Source organism: Calonectris borealis, chromosome 2, assembly GCF_964195595.1.
Source record: "Calonectris borealis chromosome 2, bCalBor7.hap1.2, whole genome shotgun sequence".
In the NCBI taxonomy this organism is placed as follows: Eukaryota; Metazoa; Chordata; class Aves; order Procellariiformes; family Procellariidae; genus Calonectris; species Calonectris borealis.
In genome coordinates, this window is record NC_134313.1 from 114,709,548 (window position 1) to 114,736,165 (window position 26,618).

Consider the following 26,618-nt stretch of genomic DNA (forward strand, 5'->3'; position numbering starts at 1 on the left):
ACCATCTCGAGGCTCCCCGATCTGCCTGGCCTGTAATGAATCTTAAATTTTCTAAAGATCATTGCTCATCACCTGAACAAGTACTGAAGAGTAAATGAAAATAGCCATCCCATGAAAAAAAAATCATTTAATGGCTGAAATAAAATGCCATCACTGCTCTGATAACAAAAGGTTTAAAGTGCATTACTGTTGCTTCTCTATACACTTGAGGGCTGGCTAGTGGGTCAGATGGTGCAGCAGTCCATGTAATCTCCTGAATGGAAAAAAATTAGGCTCAAAGTGCCAAATAGACGCCCACAACATAATATCAGGTAAAACAAACACATTCCTCCTATTCCCCCTCCCCAAATGTTAGAGAAATAGAGAGAAATTCCAGTCATTTCTCATTACTGTGAAGGTCAGCCTAGCTGGGAAAATTGTTTCTGCTTTACAATTCCCCAAACTGTAGAAAGCAGTTAGAGTTCTGGACAAAAACTAATGTTGCATTCAAAGGGAAAAGAGGCTGATATGGCATTGCTGCAGTAATAAGAGAATTTTTTACTCTTTCCACTTCCCTGTGAACCTAATCAACTGTGACATGAGAAAATATACTGGGCTCACCCAGCCAGAATCTGACTGCCACCTGAAAATGTCCTCAATATTCCACTGTTTGGGACTTTACAATGATCCTTCCGACATCAATTTTGTACATGTACATCAAAATGCCATTAGAAATGCTTACAAACACCTCCTGCTCACAGGCCTGCACTCAGACTCCAATCGAAGCCAGGCTATAAAGACTCCCCAGTGGTTGACTAAAGGTTTCTTTCGATTACTCATATGAAAGCATTTGGTTATGGAAAGGCATCTTGGGGGAGCCTGGGGGATCTAAAGATCTCCCCCCTGACCTCCCTTGTAAGCGCACTTGAATGTCATTAGGAGCAATATATATTGAAGGTACGTTAAAACCTGCCTTTAACATTTAATTAATATCTGTTGACTTACTAAGTTTCCTCATTCTCCTTGAGATTCAACAAATAAGCCATACTTCTCCAGGATTGCAAGTATGTGGCAGGGAGTGGGAAGGTGTACTGAAAGGAGAGAATGAGGACACATGGTATATATATATCCTACCACTTTCAGTTACATGGACGGGTATGTTCTTGCCTTCATATACATGAACTAATGCACACATACACCACATATATGATACAGCTGTAAATTAATATAGCCTTGATAAATGCTTGGCATATTTAATGCATTTCTTGGTGACACTTTTATTATTTCTCAGTGATGAAAAGCTGAATAAATCTAACGCAACCAAACACAATGATATTATCACCCTCTTCTTTTGTTCTAATATTTACAGGAAATATTACAAGTGTTTGACATATAAATTGAGCATTTGACTGACTTTAATAACCATGTGATCAATAAGAAGTGATATTTTTACAGTCTAAGTTCAATATTTAAAGGGCCAGGGGTCACGGATCTTTATCAAAGCACTAAGGCTAAAACTTTATTTCCAGAACCTGTAATTCCTCTTTTTTTAAAGTCTATATTGACCTGATATCATTAAAAGTCAAATTTTGCTCATAAAGTCTCAATCCTATTGGAGGTAGCATTTAGATATTTAGGGATTTATTTTAACTGTACTTTCTAGAAGCATGTCAACACTTCCTTATATTAAAATTAGTGCTGAGTGATAGGAAGTCACTCAATATCTACATTAAAGATTATTCTTTATCCTCAGAAGATACCATTTTTTTTTTTAAATCTGATCAATATTCATTATACCTATGCTCCCTATGTTTCTTTTACTCATCTTTCTATATCAATCATCTTTTAAAAATTTTCCCCTTCAAGAAGCTTAGGAAACGTCCTTTTATTTTGCACAATTGCAAAATGAAAATCAACCAGACACAATCCAAACACCAGCGAGCCCTCCCAGGAAAAGTAGTGCTCATGCTATGCTAAAGTGGCAGCTCTCCCATCCAAACAACTGATAGAATACCACATAACCTATACATTCATCCCCTCTTCTCCCCAAAGAGAACAAAGCCAAACCAGTCTTAGCTTACATCTGGAATATTTACAGAGCTCCTTGTGGGCTTGTCTAGCACTTACAGAAATTGTTCATTAAAATTTCCAGCAGACAATTTTTGAACAGAGAAGACATACATACTTATACATAGTAAGTTACAGGCTCATGTTGTTTCTCCACTGTTATTTAGAATTGTTCCCTTTGTAAAAGTTACTATGTGCATTGGGACAAGTAGGACGATAAGTTCTCTTTCTGGCCTGATAAACAGTCAACTATTTATATTCCAAGATGGAAAAGTAAAAGCCCTCAAGCATCCATTATCCTGCCAAATCCAGGCATTCATCAGCATGTGGAGACCCAGGTTCAAGCCTCACGTCTGAATCAGGTGCAATGAAAGGCTTGAACCTGAGGCTAAGATACTGTTTCACGAGATGATTTCACTTGCTTTTCAGTGAATCTACAGTTTTCAACAAAACTTAGTGAAAAAGAAGTCTTGAGTTGTCCAACTGTTTAAAAGAAGGTTGCTAGGCATTTTGCAAAGGAACAAGTTGTAGGAAAATGAGGGTGGTTATGGCCCTGATGATTACAAACCTCAGTTCTTGAGGTAAAGCTCCTTTGCTCAATGCTGGACCATTTCACCAGCATGGCTGACTTTATTTCATAGAGTAAACACTGGTCTGTCAGCTGTCAGAAGTGGGAAGTGTACTGATCTTTTCTTTCTACTTCACGAGGAGTCTCCTCCTCAGATCATTACCCCTGTTGCCTTGATGTGCTGAATCACCCCATGGGAAACTTAAAAAGAGCACCCTAATGTTAAGATTATATTCAATAGTGTGCAGCTTTCCAGTTTACTGGAAAAATGTCAGATTCAGCTTTTCTAAGCACCAGGTAGTATTTCTGAAGCCCATGGTGATTTCCAGGGTAAGGATTAACTTAAAATATTTTCGTACAATCTTTTTTTATGCAAATAGGTTTTAAAAATTTTAATGGAAAAATTTATTACACTGTTATTATTTTCATTTGAATTGAAACTTTTTGAAAAGTGGTGGGTATTTTGATTGTGTTTAGGAAGACACTCCCTCCATAAGCTCCCAAGGAAAGTGTTTTGGTAGTACTGAAATTCCCCAGTTTCGGGCTCTTCATTTTGAATCCAGTTTCTCAAATGGCATAGGGGTGCATGTGCATAGGGTAAAGTACAAAGGATGAAATCAGACTTCAGAGTTTTATTTCATTTATGTGAAACCCTGGTTTTTCTGTTTCATTTTTCTGGTTTGGAGTCAAATATTTGTTGAGATCATGGAACATCCTTGGGTCTGATTTTTGCCTAATCCTAGTAGTAAGACTTTCTCCTGTGAAGAAATTACAAAACCAAATACAGCATGTCCAGAAAAAATTCTGCATATTTCAGTATCTGTTGCTCAGATGAGGGGCAAGCCTTATCTGAAAACAAGGCAACTTTTTTGGACAGTCCTGGAAAACAGAGCAGCATCTGGCTGGCCTTCAAACTTCCCAGTGAGCCTATAACCAGGAGTAAAGGATATTGTTAACCTAGAGAATCAGATTAAGACTTTCAAAACCACACACTGAAGATGAGACTTGCATGTCCTTATTGATTCACAAAGGTAAATGGAGATAATGTATACAAGTGTTCAGCATTTTAAGATCCTGGTTAGGTTGATACTTGTCAAAGAGTAGAAAGCCAGAGAGCTGGGAGATGTTTCTACGTTTCACTAGGTGGTTTGAGGTTTCTTTGTGGGTTTTCCATATAAATGAACGCTATGCAAGCCATGGTTACCATGAAATAGATACACAGTATCTGGTGCAAAATGGCCGTAATGACATTTTTAATAAGTAATGGCCCCACCAAAGGCATCTCAGATGTATATGCTGACACTTCTAACTGTTATTCTCATTTTTATTTTGTGAATAATTGCTTTTTCTGTATGTGACTGCTTCTTTTTCTGCTGACTCCATTCCCCTTTTGACCTGCAGACCCCTCAGATAAATATCCCAGGGATATCCTCTTTGTGTTCCAAGACATAGGGTAGTTTAATGACTTGTGAAAGTGTCTGTTTCAGCCTTTAAATAATTTACATGTTACCATGTTTTCCTGAGTAAACTGTGGTAATCTCCTTTCTAGAAATAATAGGTAAACCCTTCTTGTAACTTACACTTTATAGACACTACAGTTAGAAAACAAAAAAAAGGAATCATCACCTGCTTGACAGGATCAGTAATCTTTGGGAGGCACAGCCATCTCTGCAGAAGAAAAGAATTAGGGTCTTTTGCTAATAGGCAACCTAAAACTTAATACTATGCTTCACTCAAGTATGTGTGAAAAACAAACAAACAAACAAACATCAAAAGGCAGACTTCTCACCTGCCCGCCTCTTTTGGCTAATTGGTCTGCTCCTGGGACTCACAAGCAACAGCACATCCCGTGGCAAAGCACATGTGCAGTTGCCTTCAAAAGCCTTTTATTTTTCTTTTATTTGCTCATTTGGGGTCTGGATAGAAAGTTTCTATGGGTCAGACCTGGCTCACAGACCACCAGTTGCATAGCTTTGATCTAAATGTGCTTTGTAGGTTTTCCTGCCTCTTCTAGTTTGCTTCTTGCTGGACCACTGACTGATGGTCTACACACAAGGTTTTGTACTTTTCCTACTGTTTTCCATAGTGTGTTTTTACCAATGTAATCCTTAGTATCATTTGACTAGTGTAAATATGAATTGCTTAGAGGACTTATAAAGTACTTATTATAAAGTTGCTTAATGATGTTATATTAGAATCACAGAATCATAGAATCATAGAATCATTAAGGTTGGAAAATGCCTCTAAGATCATCGAGTCCAACCATCAACCCAACACCACCATGCCTTCTAAACCATGTCCCTAAGCGCCTCATCTACACGTCTTTTAAATACTTCCAGGGATGGTGACTCAACCACTTCCCTGGGAAGCCTGTTCCAAGGCTTGACCACTCTTTTAGTAAAGAAGTTTTTCCTAATATCCAATCTAAACCTCCCTTGGCGCAACTTGAGGCCATTTCCTCTTGTCCTATCACTTGTTACTTGGCAGAAGAGACCAACACCCACCTCACTACAACGTCCTTTCAGGTAGCTGTAGAGCGCGATGAGGTCTCCCCTCAGCCTCCTCTTCTCCACGCTAAACAGTCCCAGTTCCCTCAGCCGTTCCTCCTAAGACTTGTTCTCTAGACCCTTCACCAGCTTTGTTGCCCTTCTCTGGACACGCTCCAGCACCTCCATGTCTTTCTTGTAGTGAGGGCCCCAAACCTGAACACAGTATTTGAGGTGCGGCCTCACCAGGGCCAAGTACAGGGGCACGATCACCTCCCTAGTCCTGCTGGCCACAATATGTCTGATACAGGCCAGGATGCCGTTGGCCTTCTTGGCCACCTGGGCACACTGCCGGCTCATGTTCAGCCGGCTGTCAACCAGCATCCCCAGGTCCTTTTCCTCCGGGCAGCTTTCCAGCCACTCTTCCCCAGGCCTGTAGCGTTGCCTGGGGTTGTTGTGGCTGAAGTGCAGGACCCGGCACTTGGCCTTGTTGAACCTCATACAGTTGGCCTCAGCCCATTGATCCAGCCTGTCCAGGTCCCTCTGCAGAGCCTTCCTACCCTCCAGCAGATCAACACTCCTGCCCAACTTGTCATCTGCAAACTTACTGAGGGAGCACTCGATCCCCTCATCCAGATCATTGATAAAGATATTGAACAAGACCGGCCCCAGTACTGAGCCCTGGGGAACACCGCTCGTGACCGGCCGCCAACTGGATTTAACTCCGTTGACCACAACTCTCTGGGCTCGGCCGTCCAGCCAGTTTTTTACCCAGCGAAGAGTGCACCTGTCCAAGCTGTGAGCTTATAGCTAATATGCCTATCTATCTGTGAAGTTATACATTTAAGAGCTCAGTAACTCACATAAACACAGGATATTGTATGAACCTGGCTGCCTTGGTCTGAATTTTGGCATTTGCAAATTGTCAGTTTCCCGTGATATAACCTATAGACATGAGCAAGATTTTTCTAAGAAATCCAGGGGTTGAAATCTGTATTTTTGCTCCTTCGAGGGCTAAGTAATAATTTCTACAGTTCACATCAATGGGAGTGACTCAACCCTTCTGAAAATTAGATCAATGCTTATTCAAGAGACTAGCATTAGACTTTCGCACAGTATTATTTAATTTTAACTTGTCGACACTCCCTTTGTCCAAAGGCTAATAGAATATAATTACACTAGGCTTGGAAAAATTTGATAATGTTGTAGGCAGCCTTACATTCAAAAATCCCTATTGTCACTTTCCCCCAATAACTCTGTCAGTGACATGCTATTGTATCTCTCAGTCATAATCAAGTGAGATGAAAATTATTCTGAAAAGTAAATGTATGAGGAAACAACAGGAGGTACACATCAACACAAAGGATGCAATGGCCCACAGTGCATGTACTAAAGCAAAGGTCTTGGTTGCCTTACTATCATATCCATTGGGTTTAAGCCTCTTTTCACAGATGTCAAAGGACATTTTAAATTAGCTTCAACTATTGCATGACAAGGCTTGATTAAGAGATGGTTTCTGCTGGACCTCAGCATGCTGAGTAGTGCCAACTCTAGGAACAGTGTAATGGAAAGAAAATGGATAGGAATGGGAATAAATTTGGTACTTCATTTCTAGCATTTCCTCATTCTCCTCAACTCCTGATGTAGCCAAATATCTTTATTTCCACTTCTGAAGAAGATTTAGGCTACAGTAACATAACATGAAGGTATATGATGAGCACAGTTAACCAGCACAATACTTTTACACCACTTTAAAAGCACTGCCCCAAGAAGATACAAACCTTTAACTAAATCAGTCCTCCACAACAATATGGTAGTTACACTGGGATAATTTCTGTATATACATAAGCCCTCCATACATACTTTACTACACATTTGTTTCATGGCATGGATTTAAGTTTGAGAAGCTTCTCTCTCTTTTTGAAAAATTAATGTGAACATTTTGGAAAAAAGAAAAAGAAAAAAAACCCACACAAAAAAAGACCATTAAAATTCTGACTCTCCAGCCCCGGGAGTTGATCTTATACATTTGTAGTTAAGTATGTTAGCAAGTCTCAGCTATTTTCCATTGCCTGCAGATTACTGACGTTGCTACAGGTTAAGACTGAGTTCTAAACCTGTTTCTCTTATTAGTGAGTGCTTGCTTTTCAACATTTTAAAGTGAAGATGTGAACAAACCTTTGAAAAGTGATTGAATATTTCAATGCCAATATATTTTGCATGTAAAATATAAAAATCTCTGTGTGTTGCATTTGAAATCTGATAAATATTTATTATCAATGCTGTTTGCTTTTAATCTGTTCAGGATATCATTCCTCCAGCTCTTTAGTACTTAAACAAAAATGGCATTTACATTACAATATTGCTTGCCAACAATCTCATTTTCTGGTTTAGTCAGCAGCCTTCATGCTTGATTAGTCTTTAATTATACAAATACCTACATATTAAAAAAGTTTTCTTTTTTCCATACTTTGAGCATGTAATTATTTTCTCTTGCATGCAATAACCTTTAATTTTAGGATTAAGCAACTGATTCTCTTTAGTATGGATGGATTTTTTCAAGTGTTAAAGCAAATTTGGTTATTGTATTATGAGTAGGAAAATTAACTTTAGGAAAACCTTTCATTAGTGCATTTGACAGCACACTGAGCAGTGACAGAAATTTCAAAATATTCCACATACTTGAAAACAAAATGGATACCAATTCTGCGTCCTCTGAAGTCAACAGCAAAACTATTCTGAATTCAGCAAGCGACTGGGCCTATGCGATTCCTCTTTTGAATATTCCTTGTTTTCATAGTATTAGTGTTACAGCAGTACCTAGAAGCCCAATGCAAGATCAAGGCCTCATTGCATTATACCAAAAAACTGTAAAATTTTGAAGTCTAAAGAGATCAAACAATGGTGGGAGAATCAACAAAAGAACAGAAAGACGAAGGGACATGCCAGACAGTGACAGAGCTGGGACTGCAATCTGGTGCTCCTGACTCCAACAACCCATTTACTAGAGCACTTTGATGCAAATTATTTTTCAAAAGTGAATTCAGTAAGCAAAGGCATAACTTGATAACGAGATTAGAGCTAAATATGCAGATCGTATGTGGCGGTAAAAGAACTCCCTCCCCTGCCCTCCTTTCCCTGCAGTTTTCACTCATGAGAGCATGAACTGCCAAGTTTGGGTCTACAGGACTGACATCCTCTATATCTCTATACCTGCTTGTACATTTGAAGTACCAGTGATTTCCCCCTAGACATACTCTTTGAACGTCTATGGGGAAAACATCAAGGATTTTTAGAATGGCTTGGTTTTCTCAAGTTTTGTTTATTTTTGTATTTGTTTTACATGAACTGAAAATTCTGTCAGACACATTTTGATTGCATAGTCAGAAGACAGTTAAAAAAAATAGGAAGCTGTAATTCTATAAAGTTGGGGAGGGAGAAGAGGGGGAAACCTTCCTAATGGCATATTGAGCTTGCTCCTGTCTCATTTGAGAGCTATGAGAAACCTCCTGCCAACTTCCCTAGGATAGTGTTAGGTCTCGTTATAAAGTGAAAAGTTGCAGACAGGAGTAGGATGGAAATACACACAGCATCTTATTCCAGAGTGGCGATCAGTTATACAATTTCAGCCTTTCACAATGCCAAGCCTTCTTTTTTTTTGTGTCTCTCTCCCAGTGGAAAAGGTCAGTAGGAATAAAGGCACTGTGAATAACATTGCTTTTTTCCCCTCACCTCCTCCCAACATTTTCCTTTTCCTCTTTAAAATCAGGCCCTGTCCCTGAGGAATTCTACACTGATGGAAGCTGCACCCTCAGATGAATCCTGGACCTTGATCCCAGTACAGCCCTAGTTGTCATCATCTGCCCGCCGCCCCCATAGCCCATGGAGCACCCATGTTGGCAGATCTGCTTGGCACTCTGCAAGGTGTCCCCCACCCGCTGGGGAAAGGTCAAGAGGAGATCAGCCCTCTACCACCTCCTGTCCTGTTCCAGCTGGAGCCACCAGTCCACAAGAATAGCACTGCCCAAACTGGGAGGAGAGCAAGAAGAGACAGCACTCCAGCTGGGTTTGGCTATCCAACAGGTTGAAAATGGGATTATAAGGTTACTGTGGTGAAAATCGTAAGTACATTAGCAACTAACAATTTTTATATCACTTGTTATCACATTCATTCAGAACCATCTTCTGATATCAATTTATTGGCCATCACTACTACAGACTATCGCTCTGCACTGTGACTGGGCCTGTATTTTAGGCTTTTGTTTATAGCATCTGTATTCTTACTAAGTGCCTAGGATAGGATCCTCCCAGGTCCAATTGCTTCCCTGATGCTTCTTACAAGCATGTAAGTATTTCTTAACAATGATATTGCAGCAGTGATTGCTGCTTTAAAGAACCTCAGCTCCTTTAAGAACTAAAATGCACCATCATCATTCCTTTAGTAAAAGGATAATCCTAGCAATATATGATGTGCTATTTTCATACATCAGTTTTTCCCTTCTGGAAACTTGGCTTTGCCTTCCAATCTCTTTCACAAACATAACCTAGCTTGGTTCTCCAACTGGAATCTGCACAGGATATTTGATCATGTCTAAGCTATCAGAAATAAGTCAAATTCCTGTTGTTCAGGAAATTGTCCTGATTTAAGATGTAATTTCTGATCCAAGTGCAGATAAAAGATGGAATATTGAAATGTTTCAGCAAACAAAACTTGCATTTGAAAATTATGAAGTATTTCAGCAGATTTCAAATCATCGTCATGAATTAAAATGTTTTCCATTTCTTTTGTTAAATCACTATTTTTTAGACAATTTGATGTAATAAATTGTTTATATACAACTTAAGCTGATTTTAAACAAAAGCTATCCTCAGTTCTTTCCATTTCCCAGGCCTGAAATAGAAAACTGAAATGAAATTTGGGGCAGGGGAGAAACCAACCAATCACATCATTGTTGGAAAAGAAAAGCCACTTAGAAAATTCCTGATTGGTTTAAGTTACTACAGTATCAAAATGAAAAATTGGGTGTATTTTAAAGGTAAGACAATTTTTTTTTCTGAGACTCACAGTGCTTATCTAGTTTCTTGGTCACTTTCCTTTACTTCACTCCCTTTCTCAGCTGGTGGCAAATATCTTCATTTCTCAACTTTGTCCTGGATCAGCAGCAAAAAATACAGTGGTGCTACAAGACAGGTTGTCCTAAAAATCTTTCAAAGCTTGCTAGTGGAATGAATACTAGGAAACTTGCAGAAGACTTCTCTTCCAGATGAAAATTTTATGGTGGGGCCCCTTAAGACCCCCAACCTATCTCCTAACATGGATTCAACCAGTGACTTGTACATTTCTTTTTTAAAAAAAAAATGTTATAGTAGAATGTAGTATCTTACAAGTACGTAATTTAAAAATAAATTTTAGGATCATCACATCTATGGGATATCAAATCTGATTGTTGATTTCCTACCTGCTAGGACATGCCTTCTCATGTGCTGCTATATACCCATTTGCTTAAATGATCCTGATTTCCTCATATCTTAACCCACTAGGAACTCTTAGAAATACACATTTTCTGACTTGTGCCTGAGGTGGTAACCTCTGACCTGTTAATTTTCAAATTTCCACATAATTAATTGCTGGTTACTTTAAACAAAAGTAGAAGGGTGGTGGAGAAAGGGGAAAAATGAAACAAGAAGGATTTGGAAAGCTCATGTTTCCAATGCGACCCCTTGCGTAAAAGGATATTTTTTTTCTTTTGCCTAATTTGTTTCTAGTTGCAGCACTAAGGTCAGAATAAGCCAAGAGAATGAATGGAATAAACGTCCTGATGGGCTGCCCGAAGCTGCCTGGTGTTACGGATCAGCGTAAAACCAGCTCTCTTTCCTCTGCCTGGGCCGATGTAACTCACTGGAGTGGCAAATTACATCAGACCTACAGCTGTAACCCGACATTATGATTAATTTGATCAGTAATTTCTCCTGTTTTTCATTTTAATCGGTGTGACTATTCTGCTGTGGCAGGTCTTTCAGATCTAATTAAGATAAATTTCAGAGTAAAAGACTTGGCAGAATTTTCGAGTCAAATCCGAGCGTCAAGTGTGAAGACCTGCAGCACCAGTCAATCAATTTCCAGTAAAGACGGCAGGCTGTAACTCAGCAATCAACCCATTAACACTTAAGCAAATTTCATAATCTCCAGGCCTGTGCTTAGTCACTCTCTCAAAACATTCTGGCTACCAATAAAAAAGAGAAAGTAGTATTATTTTTTTAAACACCTACCCTAAACTGCATCTGCTAAAACCACCAACAGAATCCACAAGTGGACACTCTGATAGGTCTCAGCAATACTGCTGAAAAAGGCTTAATTTTAAACTTTAAAACACAGTCTGGAGTGGCCTTTTTTTTTTTTTTTTTACTTTTTTTTTTTTTCTGAGGCCGTACCTAGAAGCTGAGCAACCTCTTTTAGGTGTTTATTTGTACAAGGAACCTTGAATGATATAACGTCAGGGCTATATCACTTCCAGAATATTGCTCCTCAATCAGTTTCAACAAGCCCACTAGGTTCTCTGTGTTCACTTGGTCCATTTGCTTCCAAGTAGAAGAATTTTTTTTCTCGCGGAACTAGAAACCTGTGATGACTTGCATTTTTTTTTCTTCTTTCTTTGCTTTATTATAAAGAAGTGAGGGGTACGAAAAATAGGGGAAAATAAATTAATGCTTTGGGATATTCTCTACTTCCCTGAAAATTTTTGGAAATATGAGTGAAAAGAGAAATTAAGACAAATAAATGCTAGAAAAACAAATCCACTGGATTTAAAAGAATATCTGAGGCGCTGTGTCAATTTTTTCTGTCCCTAGATCCCCAAGGGTCCTCCTCTTTGCCTACAGAGGCTTTGGAAATAGAAGACCTTATGGGATACAGATCTTTTCCCAGATTTGTCCTGGGAGGATATCATTTATTTATTTCCCCATTTATTAAATACTTCAGTTGCTTTAGGGAGTTTATTAAATGCTCCCATTTCAAAAGCCAGAGCTTGCTGGGCAAACAGCTCCACTTTCCTCTCCTTCAGAGAATTCTCTAGCAAATGGTTTCCTATATTAGCCTCAGCTTCTGCCCCTTGGGTGCTAATAATGCCAGTTGTTTTGCTCGAAGATTAATTTCCTTTGCTTTAAATGTGAGTCAGACACCAGTACTCCTTGTGCTTCTGAAAATAGCAACACCTACGGAGTATATTTGGATGGACCAGGCAGCCAGTGCTCCAACTGAGAGAAGGTTTCCTCAGGGAATGAAGAGACTTGCTTATAAGGTCTCTTTGAGAACCCTTAAACATCTCTTTGCTCTTTTTAAATGCAGTATTCAACAGCTTTACAGTGTGAAGTCCCAATGCCTCAGAGACCCAAAAAAGCAATGAGCTTCTGGGAGAAGGAAGACAGCTGAGGAGAAGATCTGAAACCCACTCAGTCCTGTGGATGGATGCAGTCTTACAGATAATTGAAACTAGCCTTTCTGTGGAAACGACACCCATGCATCTCCAGGTAAACATGAAGAGTAGCAGCCCTCAAACAAGCTAGCTGTGCCAGGAAACCAGCTTGCATCTCTCTGCACTGTGCACCGGGGCCAGGGAGCATGGGACAGCACAGTGCAGAGACACCTGAGCATCCAGCTAGGACAAACTTCCATGTTGCCATATCAGAGTGGCCTAGCCGGTGGCAGACCCAGAAGGGATGAGGATGATCATGGAAGTGCCCAGAGGAGAAGAAAGGAGGCCCTGGATGCACTGAAACGCAAAGCCAACAATTTCTCAAGCAAGGTTCAAGGTTGTGAACAGTAATGTCTGTGTGGTTCACAGAACTACTGCAGTGGCAAAAGGAAGAGCATAAAAACAAAAGGAGGGGACCTGAATCACAACACCAGTTGCAACGGGTGATAAGCATGTGTGTGTGTGATACATCAGTATGACCATGACTTTCCAGCTAGTGGAAATTTTTACACAAGTACTTGCCTCTTCCACTCATGAAATCACCTTTATCAACCCACAAAAATAATTAAAACACTGTAAGAATACTCAGAAATCCAAAACTGTCAGTAGACCAAGATTTTTAAATCTTTCTGGACCTGTTTGAAATGAGCAGGGTATGAAATATGCAAAATATTCTCAACAGTTCAACCAGCTCAACTCAATTTAGCTGCCTGCAGGGGAGTTTCCATGCTATTGGTTTAGAGCTGAGACCTACGTCTTACCAGTACCTCCTGGAAATCCACCTAAGATCAGCACTTCAACAGGCTCAGTCTAAGCAGGTGATGGACAGGAACCTTCTTGAATGAATGTCCACTTACGTCTCTGTATCACCTGTTGCCTTGTGATGTGCAGTATTTCACTCCCTATTGATACCAAAAATTAGGAAATTTTGGAAAATGGATTCAAATCACTGCATTTGCTCACCATTTATAAAATATTTTTTGTCAAACTGATTACTAAGTAACTTGGGAACAGATTCAGACAGTCATACATTGCACAGTATCATATGCAGGAAGAAGGCTAGATAATTTTAGCAAAACATAAAAAATCCTCAGTGAGATTACTGGTGTCATAATCTTGATCGAGTTTTCTTGATCTCAGGATTCAATAAGCATGAGAAAAATACAGCAGGTCTTGGATGTGAACACAGACATAAAGACAGCCCATTACTATAGTCCTTGCAAAATTATCCCAGCTGCCTTCCTCAAAGCAACAGAGACTTGGTTGTTTCTTCTGTATCTTAAATATATGTAAATCTATCAAAGTGTCAGTAAACACGGAGATTTCTTTAAAGTAGATTTTTCTTTAATGAGAAGCTAATCAGCGAATGAGGTTGGGGAGGGGAAGGGAAGGGGCTGAGTGTTTCAGCCTTTCTGCTTTTCTTTTCTCCTTTGTTATAAAATTGTTGAGGTTCCAAATACATTATTTAAGATTAGTATGAAAATTTAATCTGAAGGAGGTTCTGGTTTTGCTATCCCAGAGTTTGCTATTACTTGGAAGATTTTTCTGCTGTTGTCATCTCCTCACTTCCCTTCTTCCCTCCTTTTATTATTTTTTTTTCTCACTCATCATCTTCCATCAGCTCCAGTTATTGTAGGTATCTTCTATGACAAAAAGGTGTTTTAGGAAAGAGTTCTGAAAACGGTCAGAATAATTTTACAGTGGGGCAATCCCTGGTGGATTTCCTGTTTGTCTGTTCCTACTCACAAACGAACAGAGCAGCAGAAATCATTGGGAATTCTTCTATTCCTATAGTGCAGCTCTCCCTTTGTAGATCTGACTGTGGGTACATTCATTTTATCCATACCGCTAAAACTCACAGTGAGTGTCAGCACCAGAAGCTAATCCCCGTTTGGAGCCAGTTAAATATATGTTGCTGATACAAAGTGCCTTATCCTGGTAGTCAAGCAGAATAATTAGCTCCTTAGTACTTGGCTCATCTGATTTTATACAACATGTAATCAAGATCTTATGGCTCCAGAAATGTAATTGAATGGAAACTCTGTAAGAGGTGCTAACTATGCTTTGAAGATGCAACATGCTGACCATTCAAGAAGCATATTTGGAGAAGTGTATTTTCCCAGAAGTAAAGGTTTCGAAGTTCCCAATTTACAACATGAGCTAGATTGTCTTTCACCTCTGGATTCCTTTGTCTCAATCAATTGACACAATGAAAGTAACAATCAGACTACAATTATCAATATGAGGAATTTCACCATTTTAAAATGAAGGGATGAAAGTCTTCCATCATCTACCTGACCCACCACTTCCTGAAATTCTCCTCTGGTTTGCTGTCTTTTGCAAATCAGAGATGACCCTGGTTCTGCAGTGGTTTGCTTTTAGCAGTGTAAATCTGGAGCATCATCACTAGTGTCAGCACAGAATCCAGGCCCTGGAACCTAAAGTGAGGTTTTTCATCTTTCTACAAAATCATTAAAAGACTTCCTAAAAATAATAGTTTTGTAACTACAATCCAGCCCACTGAACTGAGTAAAGAATAGTGATAAAATTAGAGCAGAGTATTACAGAGCAATCTGACAAGAATCGTTCTGAGACTTCTAGCTGGTGTACTGTGCACCGGTATTATTAATTTCTGATCAGCTAGCAAAAGTACCTCACCCAGGTATACCTAAGCAAGTCACTTTCATTTAATTTGCCTTCTGAAGGACATGACAGCATCTGTACATTTTGAGATGTAATTGCTGTTATCCTTCAGAGTTTTTTGAAACAAACACAATCATCCTCCTGAATTACTGACTTTCCATGACAATTTTTTGAGGTTGCATTGTTCTAAACTAATATCTTTCAGACAGATCCTGAATAATGTAAGAGGATAAAGCCCACATGAAAAAATCAAGAATTCAGAAATGAAATTTAAGCTGTCAAACTTTAACTTAGTTGATCTTTATTCCCTTAATATTCTTCAAACAAAACCCATTTCATTCTAGTTCATAAAGAACATTACCTTAGAGGCCATAATACCTCTGAATTTTTTTCTAGGTCGATTTTTAAGTTAAAGCATTAGACATTAAAAAAATCCACATTCTAAGCAGCTATTATGAACTGGATATATGAACTGTTGCTCAGTTCATATATGTGTGCTCCTTCCTTTTTTACGTTTTTTTTTTTTATGTTTGTGCAGGAGAAAACAATTTCAGATCCAGTCCTCAAGCTAGATGTACGGGGGTAAAGCAGCTATTCTCTGCAGGATTTAGAATGGAAAGACAAATTTCATGGAGGACATCTTACCACTGCTCTGCTTTAGAAAAGCACCCGAACACATCCTTCAGCCATATATAAAGGGCAACAGCAGTTCCTCTGGAAATATTTCTGAGTGTCACTGGTTTGCATATTAAAGAGTCTCACCATTCTCAGCAATATGACAGAGCATGTTTCAAGTTCTTAAGTATTTCTTAGGGAAGCTTAAGAAGTAACATGCTTGCTGTAGAAATGCTGTAGAAATGGCTAGAAGGCCAAACTAATGGCCCTACACATATCGCTAGGGAGAGGCCTGAAGTACCACGCTGAATTCTGGCTTCTCTTCTGGATGTCAGCATACAGCGTATTTGTCTGTGAACAAACTTTGGATTTTCATGGCTATTTAAATGGCGAGGATCAGAGAGGAAAGAACATAAAAAAGAACATTATCCCCCAATTTATTAGTAACTCTTTAATGCTGAGCCAGAGCTGACAGCTAATGACCTCTAATTCCTTGACTGTTGTTCTGAAAGTGTCCCAGTCACGCAGCTGGCTTAGCAGTGCTGGCTGAGCTCAGCCCAGTGGGAATGCCAGATCTCTCACTGTCTTTCATTAACTCTAATCCCAGTTCCTAAAAGGTTTAGGGCATAGTGTTTGAACTAAAACCACCTCAGAGTACTTGGTTCCCTCCTTCCACTTCTGTTGAGTTTGCCACATCCAGACTGCCCTCAGAAGGGTAGTTGTGAGGAGAAGCATGCTGAAGAGAGCAATGTGCCAAGGTATCTCCATAAAAACATTGACATTGGCACCTCCCATGCAAGGAATTATTGGTTTTACTTACTTCTATTGTACTTCTGCAAGTGAGATGTGACCCTGGAGAGCTAACAGTAGAAAGTCCTTCTACTGGCCTGTACCTGTAGGTCACAGATGAGACTGGAAGCATTCAGACTCAGTTGAGATTTAGATTGGGACTAGAGGCTATACGAGAGCTAAGACTTCATATTCAGTGTTAGTACAACCCTCTTGAGGTATGTTCACTGAGATGATCCCACTTCCTCCCCATTCCAACTCTAATTTATGCGTGCACTGGCTTTGTTTAGAAAACTGAAATATTTTGAAGCAAAATATTTAGCAGGCCATTTTAGCAACATATAGCATATACAGTTAGTGTACATACATTACAGCTGCACCAAGACAATAAAATGTAACAGAAGCTCCTCTGGAAAGATTCCTGTCTCTGTATGTCAATAATCTGCATACTAAAGAGTCCCAAAGCACTCACTAGCATGATAGACTGGGCATTAAGTGCTGCTTAAGTAGCCCTTAAGACAATACACAGAAGAAGCTCTAGAAACATTATGCTCTACTATAAGAAAAAGCTCAAGAAGCAAGGACACATCTCTTGTGGACTTTTAAGTCTATTATCTAAACCATTAAAAAATCAGATTTGATGCAATTTAGTTGAAGCTCAGATTAATGCAGGTTTAACTGGCCACATGGCAAACACAGCTTCTTGTAAACCAATTCCCTTAATTGTTTGAAAAAGGATTTTTTAATTATTAAGCTAATGCAGTTTAATTTCTGCAGGAAATGGAGCCGAATCCATCAGTGTGGATAAAACCTTTAAAGTGGAGTCTCAAAATTTAGAGAGTGAAGTGAATAGAGACTTTGCTGGTTTCTAAGTGCAGTTCCACTGCCCAGTGAAAGAGATTCTGCTCACTTCACAGACTACTCTGGTGTTTATTCAGAATCATGTGGCTTCAGTCAAAGATGTTCTTGCAGGACATGAATATAGCTTGACACATGTAGTGCGAGAACACCCAAGTATAAGAAATAGGACCATTGGATCAGAGCTCTCCTGTTTCTGCCCGGGAATTCCAAGGAGTCCAGCATCAGTGTGGGTGCCATAGCTGTTGGTCTATTAAAAAACATCCGTTCATTGGAGTGAGCATCTAGGAAAGGCATTAACTGGTATTCTTAGTTTTGTAGTCTATACTGAGACTCTTAACAGAAGTATTTGATTCTTAGCAGGATAAACATTAAGACTGTGATTTCAAGAGGAAGAAAAACCCATCCATCCCTTGTACACGTCCACCAGCAGAAGCTCTGTTTCTTTTAGGGACAGTCAGGATCATCTGCTAATGAACAGCTAACTTTGCTGTCCTCATAAGTTACCATAAAGGGTGACTGCTGGGCAAATGCCATTTGCAAAGGTCACATGCAAAAAAAATGTGGGAAAAATTAGATAGTTTTCTATAGGTTTTATGATATGGACTTTAAGAGCAGAAGATGTTTACTCTTCAGAAAGGAGCAGACTAGGACCATCATTAGTTATGCTTTTCCAGTTTATCAGGCCTTTTAGCTGTTCTAAGCTGCATGCCTATATGGATTAACTACTACAAAGTGGAATTTCTTAGCCTGTATGGTCAGAAGGTGTAACCTTCACTTGATTTCCCCTTGCAGTGGGAGAGTATGCACTTTCTGTTGTTAGACCATTAGAGATTTGTACTTAGCGTCCTACCTGCAATGGATTTGGTGAAGTAAGAGGAGATGGAAGGCCATGCCCTGGTGACTGGCTGGGTTTCTGAGGGGAGCTGGAGGACTGTGGGGCCGGAGGCGGTTGGCTCTGGCTCTGGGACTGTGTTTGGTTCTGCTGCGGTGGCGCTGACGGCTGTGGCTGTGGCTGCTGGGTCTGCTGGGGTGGCTGTGGAGTCTGCGTCTGCTGACCTTGCTGCTGCTGCTGGCTTTGCTGCTGCTGTTGCTGCTGCTGACCTTGCTGTTGCTGTTGCTGTTGATGCTGGAGCTGCTGAAGATGCTGAAGCTGTTGAAGCTGGGAGTTCAGGGATGAGGTAGCTGTGAATTCAAGAGAGGGAAAGGAGTTATGTAGGTTTCAGTAATACCTACTGTGTTAAAGATAATCTGGATTAAATTCTGGTTCTGTTACATTGTGGGGTACACTGCCCGCTGAGGACAGCTGGCCTCCGACTTCAGATTGTGGCAGGAAATTAATGAACACATTCCCATCAATAATAGCCTGTGGTTCTGCCAGTGCAGTTTTGTGGTAAGACATGGACTTTACTGGAGGCAATGAAAGCAAACCTTCGAAAGGGCTACCACTCTGCCCACAGAATGGGCCTCAGAGCTGACCAGCAGTATTTGCTCAGACAAGCTTACCAGTGAAGCCAATGGGAATTTTGCCTGCCTAGAGAAGAGGCCAACAGGATGTCACTGTACATAGCATAGCAAGAACTCATAACATGAACTGGTGCTGTTATATAGAGGAGGAGAAAACCCTAGTTGTAAAATAAAGGATGCTCTGAAAAGAGCTTAGTCACATCTTTATACAGCAGGTGTCAGGAAATAAAACTTTCAGCTGTGAAATTTCTTGTGCAATGTATAGGTAGCAAAAATACCCAATAAAATGTGTGAGTCTCTGAAATTAGAACTGCTTCTTATCACTCACATCTAAAAGCTATAAAGTTCCTCTTGTGAAATAGGGTAGGTATTCTGTGTGCTTGCACTGCTCACTTACTCCTGGTAGTAAAAGTCTATCGTGTTTCGCTAGCATGTGCTCCAAACGTGAGGGTTGGAAACTGGTGGCTCATATCAACTTGCTGGCACAGAGGAGCAAACTTTATCTCCCAGAGACACTTTCAAATTGACTAGGGCATTCATTAAATTCAGGAAGGCAAGAAGTGTGCCACAAGGATGTCTCTAAGGAAGAACAGTTTTAAGCAGCAGCCAGAACACCACAGGAACCTGATGCTTTCTGGGGTTATGCCCTGAATAAGTCACCTGGGTCTCCGGCCTTACCCACTCTAATCAACATCTTAGGGTTTGCGTTAGATGGCTATGAGATCCCAAGAGGAACAGCTTACAAGATCATTGCACTACTTTGCCCTCTGTACTGCTTTGCCAACTCTATTCTGTATTATAATTTCCATCAGCAGAAGCCAAAGTAAACTGGGTGTGAATCCAACTTGTTATTTCTAAAATGGTATTCAGATTTCATGGCCAGAAACTCTGTTCACCAAGTTATTTGTGGATTGGTAGATAAAGCCAAGTCATCTCCACTTTCTTTTCATGTCGACATCCCTATTTCAGCTTACCAGATGTCTATGCCCTGGGGATGAACCTGAGGTCTTGGTATGACTTATGAAATCAATGAGCCATAAACTGGAATAAGCAAAAGAAAAAAGAAAAGGAAAAAGAGAAAGATGAGGCAAAATGGGTAAGCCAGAAAAGGCTGTATGAAGGAAAAGCAAAAGGCTTGGTAGGAAGAGCTGTTGGTCATCCATTCCTATACTCATAACTGCTCTAAATTTTCTTTCACCGGAGGTGGGAATCAAACTACAAATAATGCCTTTACAAGAATTATAGTCATGTGTATGTGACTTCCACAAAGAACCTGAATAATGCAAAGAAGGAGGACTGGTAACACCAATATATTTCCATCAGGAAAGCTGGAAGTTTTGTGTTTCAACATAAAACAGAGTGACCATCAGATTAAAAACACGCATGGTATCTCATGCAAAAGAAGTAAAGGTACACTCCCATCAATTCCACGATCAGAACTCGTACTTAAATGCCCCAAAGCCCAGAGAGTAGTAAGTGGAAATATAAGCTAAGGTATATGAGAACAAAGAATGGAGAAGGTGTGTATACAAGAAAGCAACTGCATAGACAAGTATTAACCATAGCATGAAGCACCTCAGATGGCAAGTAATACCATTCACCAATTCTATCTGTAGGTATGCACACAGAGGCGGAAAGACCCTTCCCATTCCAATGAGGTAAAACCTAATCTAGACCAGCTCTTTATCTTCTGCAGGCCATTCCCTCACCTGTGATAGTTTAGCGATCTGGACAAACCATTGATAACCAGAACCAAGACTTCAAACACAACATGCCCTTACTGCTTCCACAGACTCCAATCCAGAAATGAATGCAATGATGCCCCACAGAAGCATAACACACACGGCTCATAGAAGGGAACAAAGGGGTCGTTTTATATTCTATGTGCATAACTGGACAGGATGAGTCAAAACTTTCTCTATAGCAACCTAGATATAGTGGGTTTTTTTTTCTGTACTGCAATGGTCCCCAAACCCTTTTGCTCTCACAGGGCACTCTTAAAGGCCATGGCTTGGAAGAATGGATTTGTCCAAATGCCATACGTTGTATGTAGGTCACTGGGTCATGTAGTAAGAGACAGGCAAAAGCATTTGAGGTGGAGGGGAAGCCATCTACTGAAACATTTTTGGAGCACAGAACGTGTTTGGCTCCTTGAGGTACGCCTTTCAGCTAGAATTTGGAAAATATGGCCAATAATTAAAAGAATGCTGGAAGCATCAATCTGAGGTAACACAAGGTAAGACAGGACAGAGGGATAACTGTGATTCGGATAACATAAAAGTGCAAAACCAGGACAGTGCAAAATTTTTGTCGATGATCTTATGATTGAACTTACGGTATACAAAAAATATCTGTTGATATAATATTAAAGATAAAAGCATCATTACCTGGACTTCTTAAAATGGTGACATACAAGACATGAGAAGAATAATAAAGAAGCCCAAAGTGTAAAATAAATTACATTTCCTGACAAACTAAAACAAATGAAAGGGTGGTTACATTACATTGCAAAAAGTTTATTATTTTGTGTGTTTGCATATAGCTCAGAGCAATCAGAAGACTAATATTTAATAATTGTTAGTATTAGTGTTCACCACAGAGCACACGATTTTCTTTTAGGATGCTCTCATTGAAATGTTGCCAGTGATATAAGTAGCCTTGCAAAATTGCAGTCTAAAGCACAGATACAGATACACAGAAATAGTACTGATCTGTTTGTTTACCATCGGACAAAAATCCACTCTTACTGAAATGCAGTTTTACTATGAATCTGCTTAAGTAAGAAAGATTATATTGTTGCACATGTTGGGATTTACTTGCTAGAACAGTCATCCTAATGGTGTAGACCTCAGTTTCATTGACGAGTCATGCCCTTGATCAGCTGTTGAATTACATTCTTAAAAATTAAATCTTCATTAAACTTTCATTCTCCACAAGACCAATACTCTGTTTAATGGACATTTTGATTTGCACATTCTTTCTTCTGCCAATACATAAAACAGGGGACAGAATCCAGAGGGAAGAAAAAGGGGAAAAAATGCCTCAAGAGCTTTTTTTTAATCTAAAATTTTGCAGGTTCAGGTCCCACTGAGCTGCTACTGTAACTGATGTTGAATGGTCACCACCAACATAATTCTGTGCATTGAAAATGTGAGCAGGTGCAATCACTCAGGCAACCTGGTTTGTCTGATGAATGAAGAGGGTCTGAAGTTGACTTGGAAAACATCAAGTTTGTAAATTCTGTGGGCATGCCCAGCACTTTCAGATGATGGCTTGATATGGAGATTTTTTCATTCCCCATCTAGGAGTAGAAAAGCTTTGCATTCAGTACTGTTCAATACTTGAATGTTGGCCGATGCAGGAATATCAATATCTCTACCATTCATTTTTGTACTGGAAGTGCACTCACTCTTACTGGGGTGGAAGGTGGTCCCTCGGGGAAAATTTTGTTGATAGGGAAACGTTACTTCATGGAAAAGTTTCCAAGTTCATTGCCAGCAACTGCACAAAATTATTCAAATAACTTCTTGTCTTTTCATATAATTCCTTTGAAAAGCCTCTCCGAAGCCTGCTATTATGTTGAGCTATAAATCGCATTGAAGTGGCTTAGTGAGGTATGGTTGTTTAACATGCTGTTGTTAAACAAACAGACAGGGAATTAGAAGAAGAACTGTTAGACCAGACAAGGCTTTCCCAAAGCCACACAGTAGATGTACTGCAAAGGTGGATTTAGGGCTCTGGATCATGCCTGCAGATGGGTGTTCATGCTGCCTGATTGCACTGCCTCTCACAATGCGTGAACTATCCACAGCAAGGGTTGTGTCATATTATTGTTTGTAATCAAATCCAATCCAACTCCCAGAGCTTGCTTGCGTACCTCATCCATTATAAATCGTATACCTGTCTAGCATTTGTCACTTTCTGCAGAGCTTGGAGCCTGATGGAATTTCAGGTGGTACAACAGTGCTATGTCTGCATGTATAAAAGATAACATGCGCTGCCTACCTCACAGGAATCTTTTTATGACTTACTGGCTAACAGCTGGGTAAAACTTTGACATATTTAAGTGAGAAGTGCCTAGTTCCTTTCAGAATTGCATTCAAGAATTAAAAAAGCTTGCAAAAAATTGCAAAAAAGTTCTTTCTATGGTTAAAAAAGACAACAAAAAGTACATCACTTTAAAAGGGAGATAATTAACTAAAAAATGCATGCTAGCTATGAAAAACTGTGAGGAAAATCCACAAACTCTGTCGACATTTCAACTTTCCTCAACAAAAATACATGTTGAATATATACCAGGTATCCAAGAAGCTGGTAAGAACTTATACTTACACGGAAACTATAGCAGGAAGGGTTCTCAAACTTAAGTTTTAACTATAATTTCTTGGTTGCTGCAGTGCCATGGCAGACTTCCCAAGGGATCGTCCCATGTTCTATGATCCTACTTTAAGTGGATTATGCTTAGCCACTGTATCAAATCATTTACATTAGAATAAGAGATATGGAGTTAAGTGGTGCAAATGGATGGTCAAGAAGCAGCAAAAGCAAACTTTCTGATCTCCCAGGTCACCTACTTCTATACTTGTCACAGACCTCAGACAGACTACTTTAAGGACTTAGAGAAAGTTATGATCTAAAAGGAACACACTCCTTGACTTCCTTTGGGGAATACCTTAGGCACAATACTGCTATGCATTTACAATATTTACATAAAATGTTGTCTTTTCATGTTTTCCTTGTGTCTTCTGTTCCTCTGCTGGTTACCTACACGAAACTGAAATGAAACTAAAATGCCCCTCTGTCAAGCAGAGTGATGCAATGGGAAAAATTCACCTCTGATGCAACCATGCTGAAAGCAGCAGTCTGATCCATGAGAGGGAGAACGAGTGAATAATTTTCTTAGTAGGAAAACTGAATAGGCTCTGTCTTCAAATCCCAATCCTGGTTGTATTCACCAAAAGTAGTATCAACTGCCTGCTGCCTCTGGCTGACATATTATTACATAGGTATGGGAATGGATCTTGTTATATTTTAAATAAAAATATACATTTGAAAGTTTAATCACATTTCTCTAAAAAGCGAGGAACGTATGTAAGCCCACAAATGTTTATATAATGAAAACAATGTAAAAATTACAAGTCTTTATTCACCTCTCATTCACAATATAAACTCAGATTCTTAAGACCTCTACAGCGCTTGGCAGAAGATCAAATTAATGTTCAGGGATTTAATTTGTATCTAGAATACAAATTTGTATCTAGAATTTGTATCTGCTCTTGTGGATAAGCTTCACATAATGTCTGATTTATTTTATTAATGTTTTGTGCATGTTTGTTTCATTGTAAAGAGGAAGAAGGGGTAGGAGGAATAAGACACAATTTTAGCCTACAAACGATTGTGCTGCTCTATCCTCTAGCCTCCTATTTACATAATTGCATAGATGTTCTTCAGTGCCTTGACACAATGTACAATGGACTAAAAAGGAGAAAATCATACATTAAACCTTTTCCTATTTGACTGAGCACAGAACTTGGCTCTTGCCATCTCAAGAGCCTAATGCCTTTTTCTATTTCCCCAGTAATGGAGAATGGATTTGCATTGCCTTAAACTGAAAAGTGTAACTAACTTCAGCATCTGGGCTTGCGTTTGAACTGACACGGCCTGCTTTTTTTTCTACCCTGTTGTTTCTCTTCTAATGAGGTTATGCCTTTCTTTTCTTTGAAACAGATTTCTAAAGATTGAATGCAGACGCTGAACAGTCTAATGCAAGCTTGTGTTTACACTCTCTCCCTCCTGGGTAATGAAGGATAGGTTAGCCAAATACCCTTTTGCATATGCTTGAATTTTCTTTTTAAGAGCAAAGTGTGAGTCACTTTAAATATATTAGAATCCTCTTTGTGGGGGAAAAAAAAAAAGGAAGGGTTGGACTTGTGGCTGAAGAGATTAGTAATGGGATACAGAGCATATTATTTCTAAATCACTGGTTCATATCCAGTCTAGGTCAATACAGGGTACAAAAGTCGCTGCACTTTGATGGTGCTTTTGAGTGTTTTCTACCTTATAGAAGATGTATTAGATGTATAGCAGATGTATTCACACACAGACACCCACAGAGAGCCTGCACTGGAGGCAGCCTGCCACACAATCAAGGTAATAAATTGATGGTCTCCCAATACCGATTAGGAAGATCATAAAGACTACGGCCTTGGATGGCATCAATTGACATCTTTATTTGCACTTTCAGCAGAGAGGCTAAGGATAGAAAGAGTAAAGAGACCAAGTCATCTTCTCCTTCCTAAAGGTGATCCCTCAAGGTTACAGCTGCAGAACGCAGGTGTGGTTATGAGGAGGAACTTGCATTGCCAATGCTCCTCTGTACCAATTCTGCAGATAAACAGAGGGCTTCACTTTCTACTGTTGTCATATCCAGCATCTTTCATGAGCACTAAATTCACTTTAAAGAATATAGGCAATAAAAAGGAAGTATTAAGAAAACCATCATAATTTATATGGTGCCTGTGGTGTCTCCACATTTTGATGAATACTAGAACTTCCCTGAAAAATGATCCACTGCATTAAATAAATCTGACATTTTTTTTTCCTTACCAAACCATAAAATGTACAATAATCCACTAAAATCTTAAGGAAAAAAAAAGAAGAAAAAGTTGTTGTTCTAGGTAGAGCGCTTGACTAAGTATCAGGGCAAGTATATTTGGAATACTTCCCATTTTGAGATAATCTAGGGGCTATTTTCCTCTAGTTCATGACAACACTCTGTGAGTAAAGTTCCCTGAGTGTATTGTAAAAATTGCATTAACCTATTTAAAATGCCCAAAGGCAAGAACAAGCTAGAGAAATTAGACTTTAATAAGCCATTTGCTTCCTCAGCTCAAATGGGACCTTAGGCCTCATACTGTACAGATGGCTGAAACATTAACTGGAGTCAGGATATCATCAAGACACAGGGGATCAATCAGGGAGTCATCCTGGGACTCTCATGCAAAGACAGGCAATTAAAAACCCACCATAACATAGTCTGAGGGCAATGTAAGTGTTTGAATGCCAAAGGCTGGGTGTCAAGCAACCGATATCTAGATCTGGTAAACTCCTAATTTTACCAGCCTGTTTTTTTTGTTTTCTTTTGTGAAAACATGACTCTCTCAGAGATCGGGGGCAGGAATCTTAACATCAAATCCTTATGCCAGATAAAAGCAGTTTTCCAGTGTCCTGGTTTTGGCTGGGATAGAGTTAATTTTCTTCCTAGTACTTGGTATAGTGTTATGTTTTGGATTTAGTATGAGAATAATGTTTTAGTTGTTGCTATGTAATGCTTACACTAGTCAAGGACTTTTCAGCTTCCCATGCTCTGCCAGGTGCACAAAAAGCTGGGAGGGAGCATAGCCAGGACAGCTAACCCAACTGGCCAATGGGATATTCCACACCATATGACGTCACGCTCAGCATATAAGGCTGGGGGAAGAAGAAGGAAGGGGGGGACATTTGGAGTGATGGCGTTTGTCTTCCCAAACAACCATTACGCGTGATGGAGTCCTGCTTTCCTGGAGATGGCTGAACACCTGCCAGCCGATGGGAAGTAGTGAATGAATTCCTTGTTTTGCTTTGCTTGCGCGCACAGCTTTTGCTTTCCCTATTAAACTGTCTTTATCTCAACCC

The 26,618-nt window shown here is 39.6% G+C and overlaps 1 protein-coding gene across 1 annotated transcript in view; it reads right to left on the reverse strand.

The window, feature by feature from the left end:
• POU6F2 (POU class 6 homeobox 2) overlaps positions 1-26,618 on the reverse strand; it is a 322,671-nt gene that overhangs the window by 85,492 nt on the left and 210,561 nt on the right. Inside the window, exon 5 of the mRNA XM_075142989.1 lies at positions 18,331-18,662. Coding sequence (XP_074999090.1) covers positions 18,331-18,662 — 332 coding nt within the window. The remainder of the gene's footprint in view (positions 1-18,330; positions 18,663-26,618) is intronic.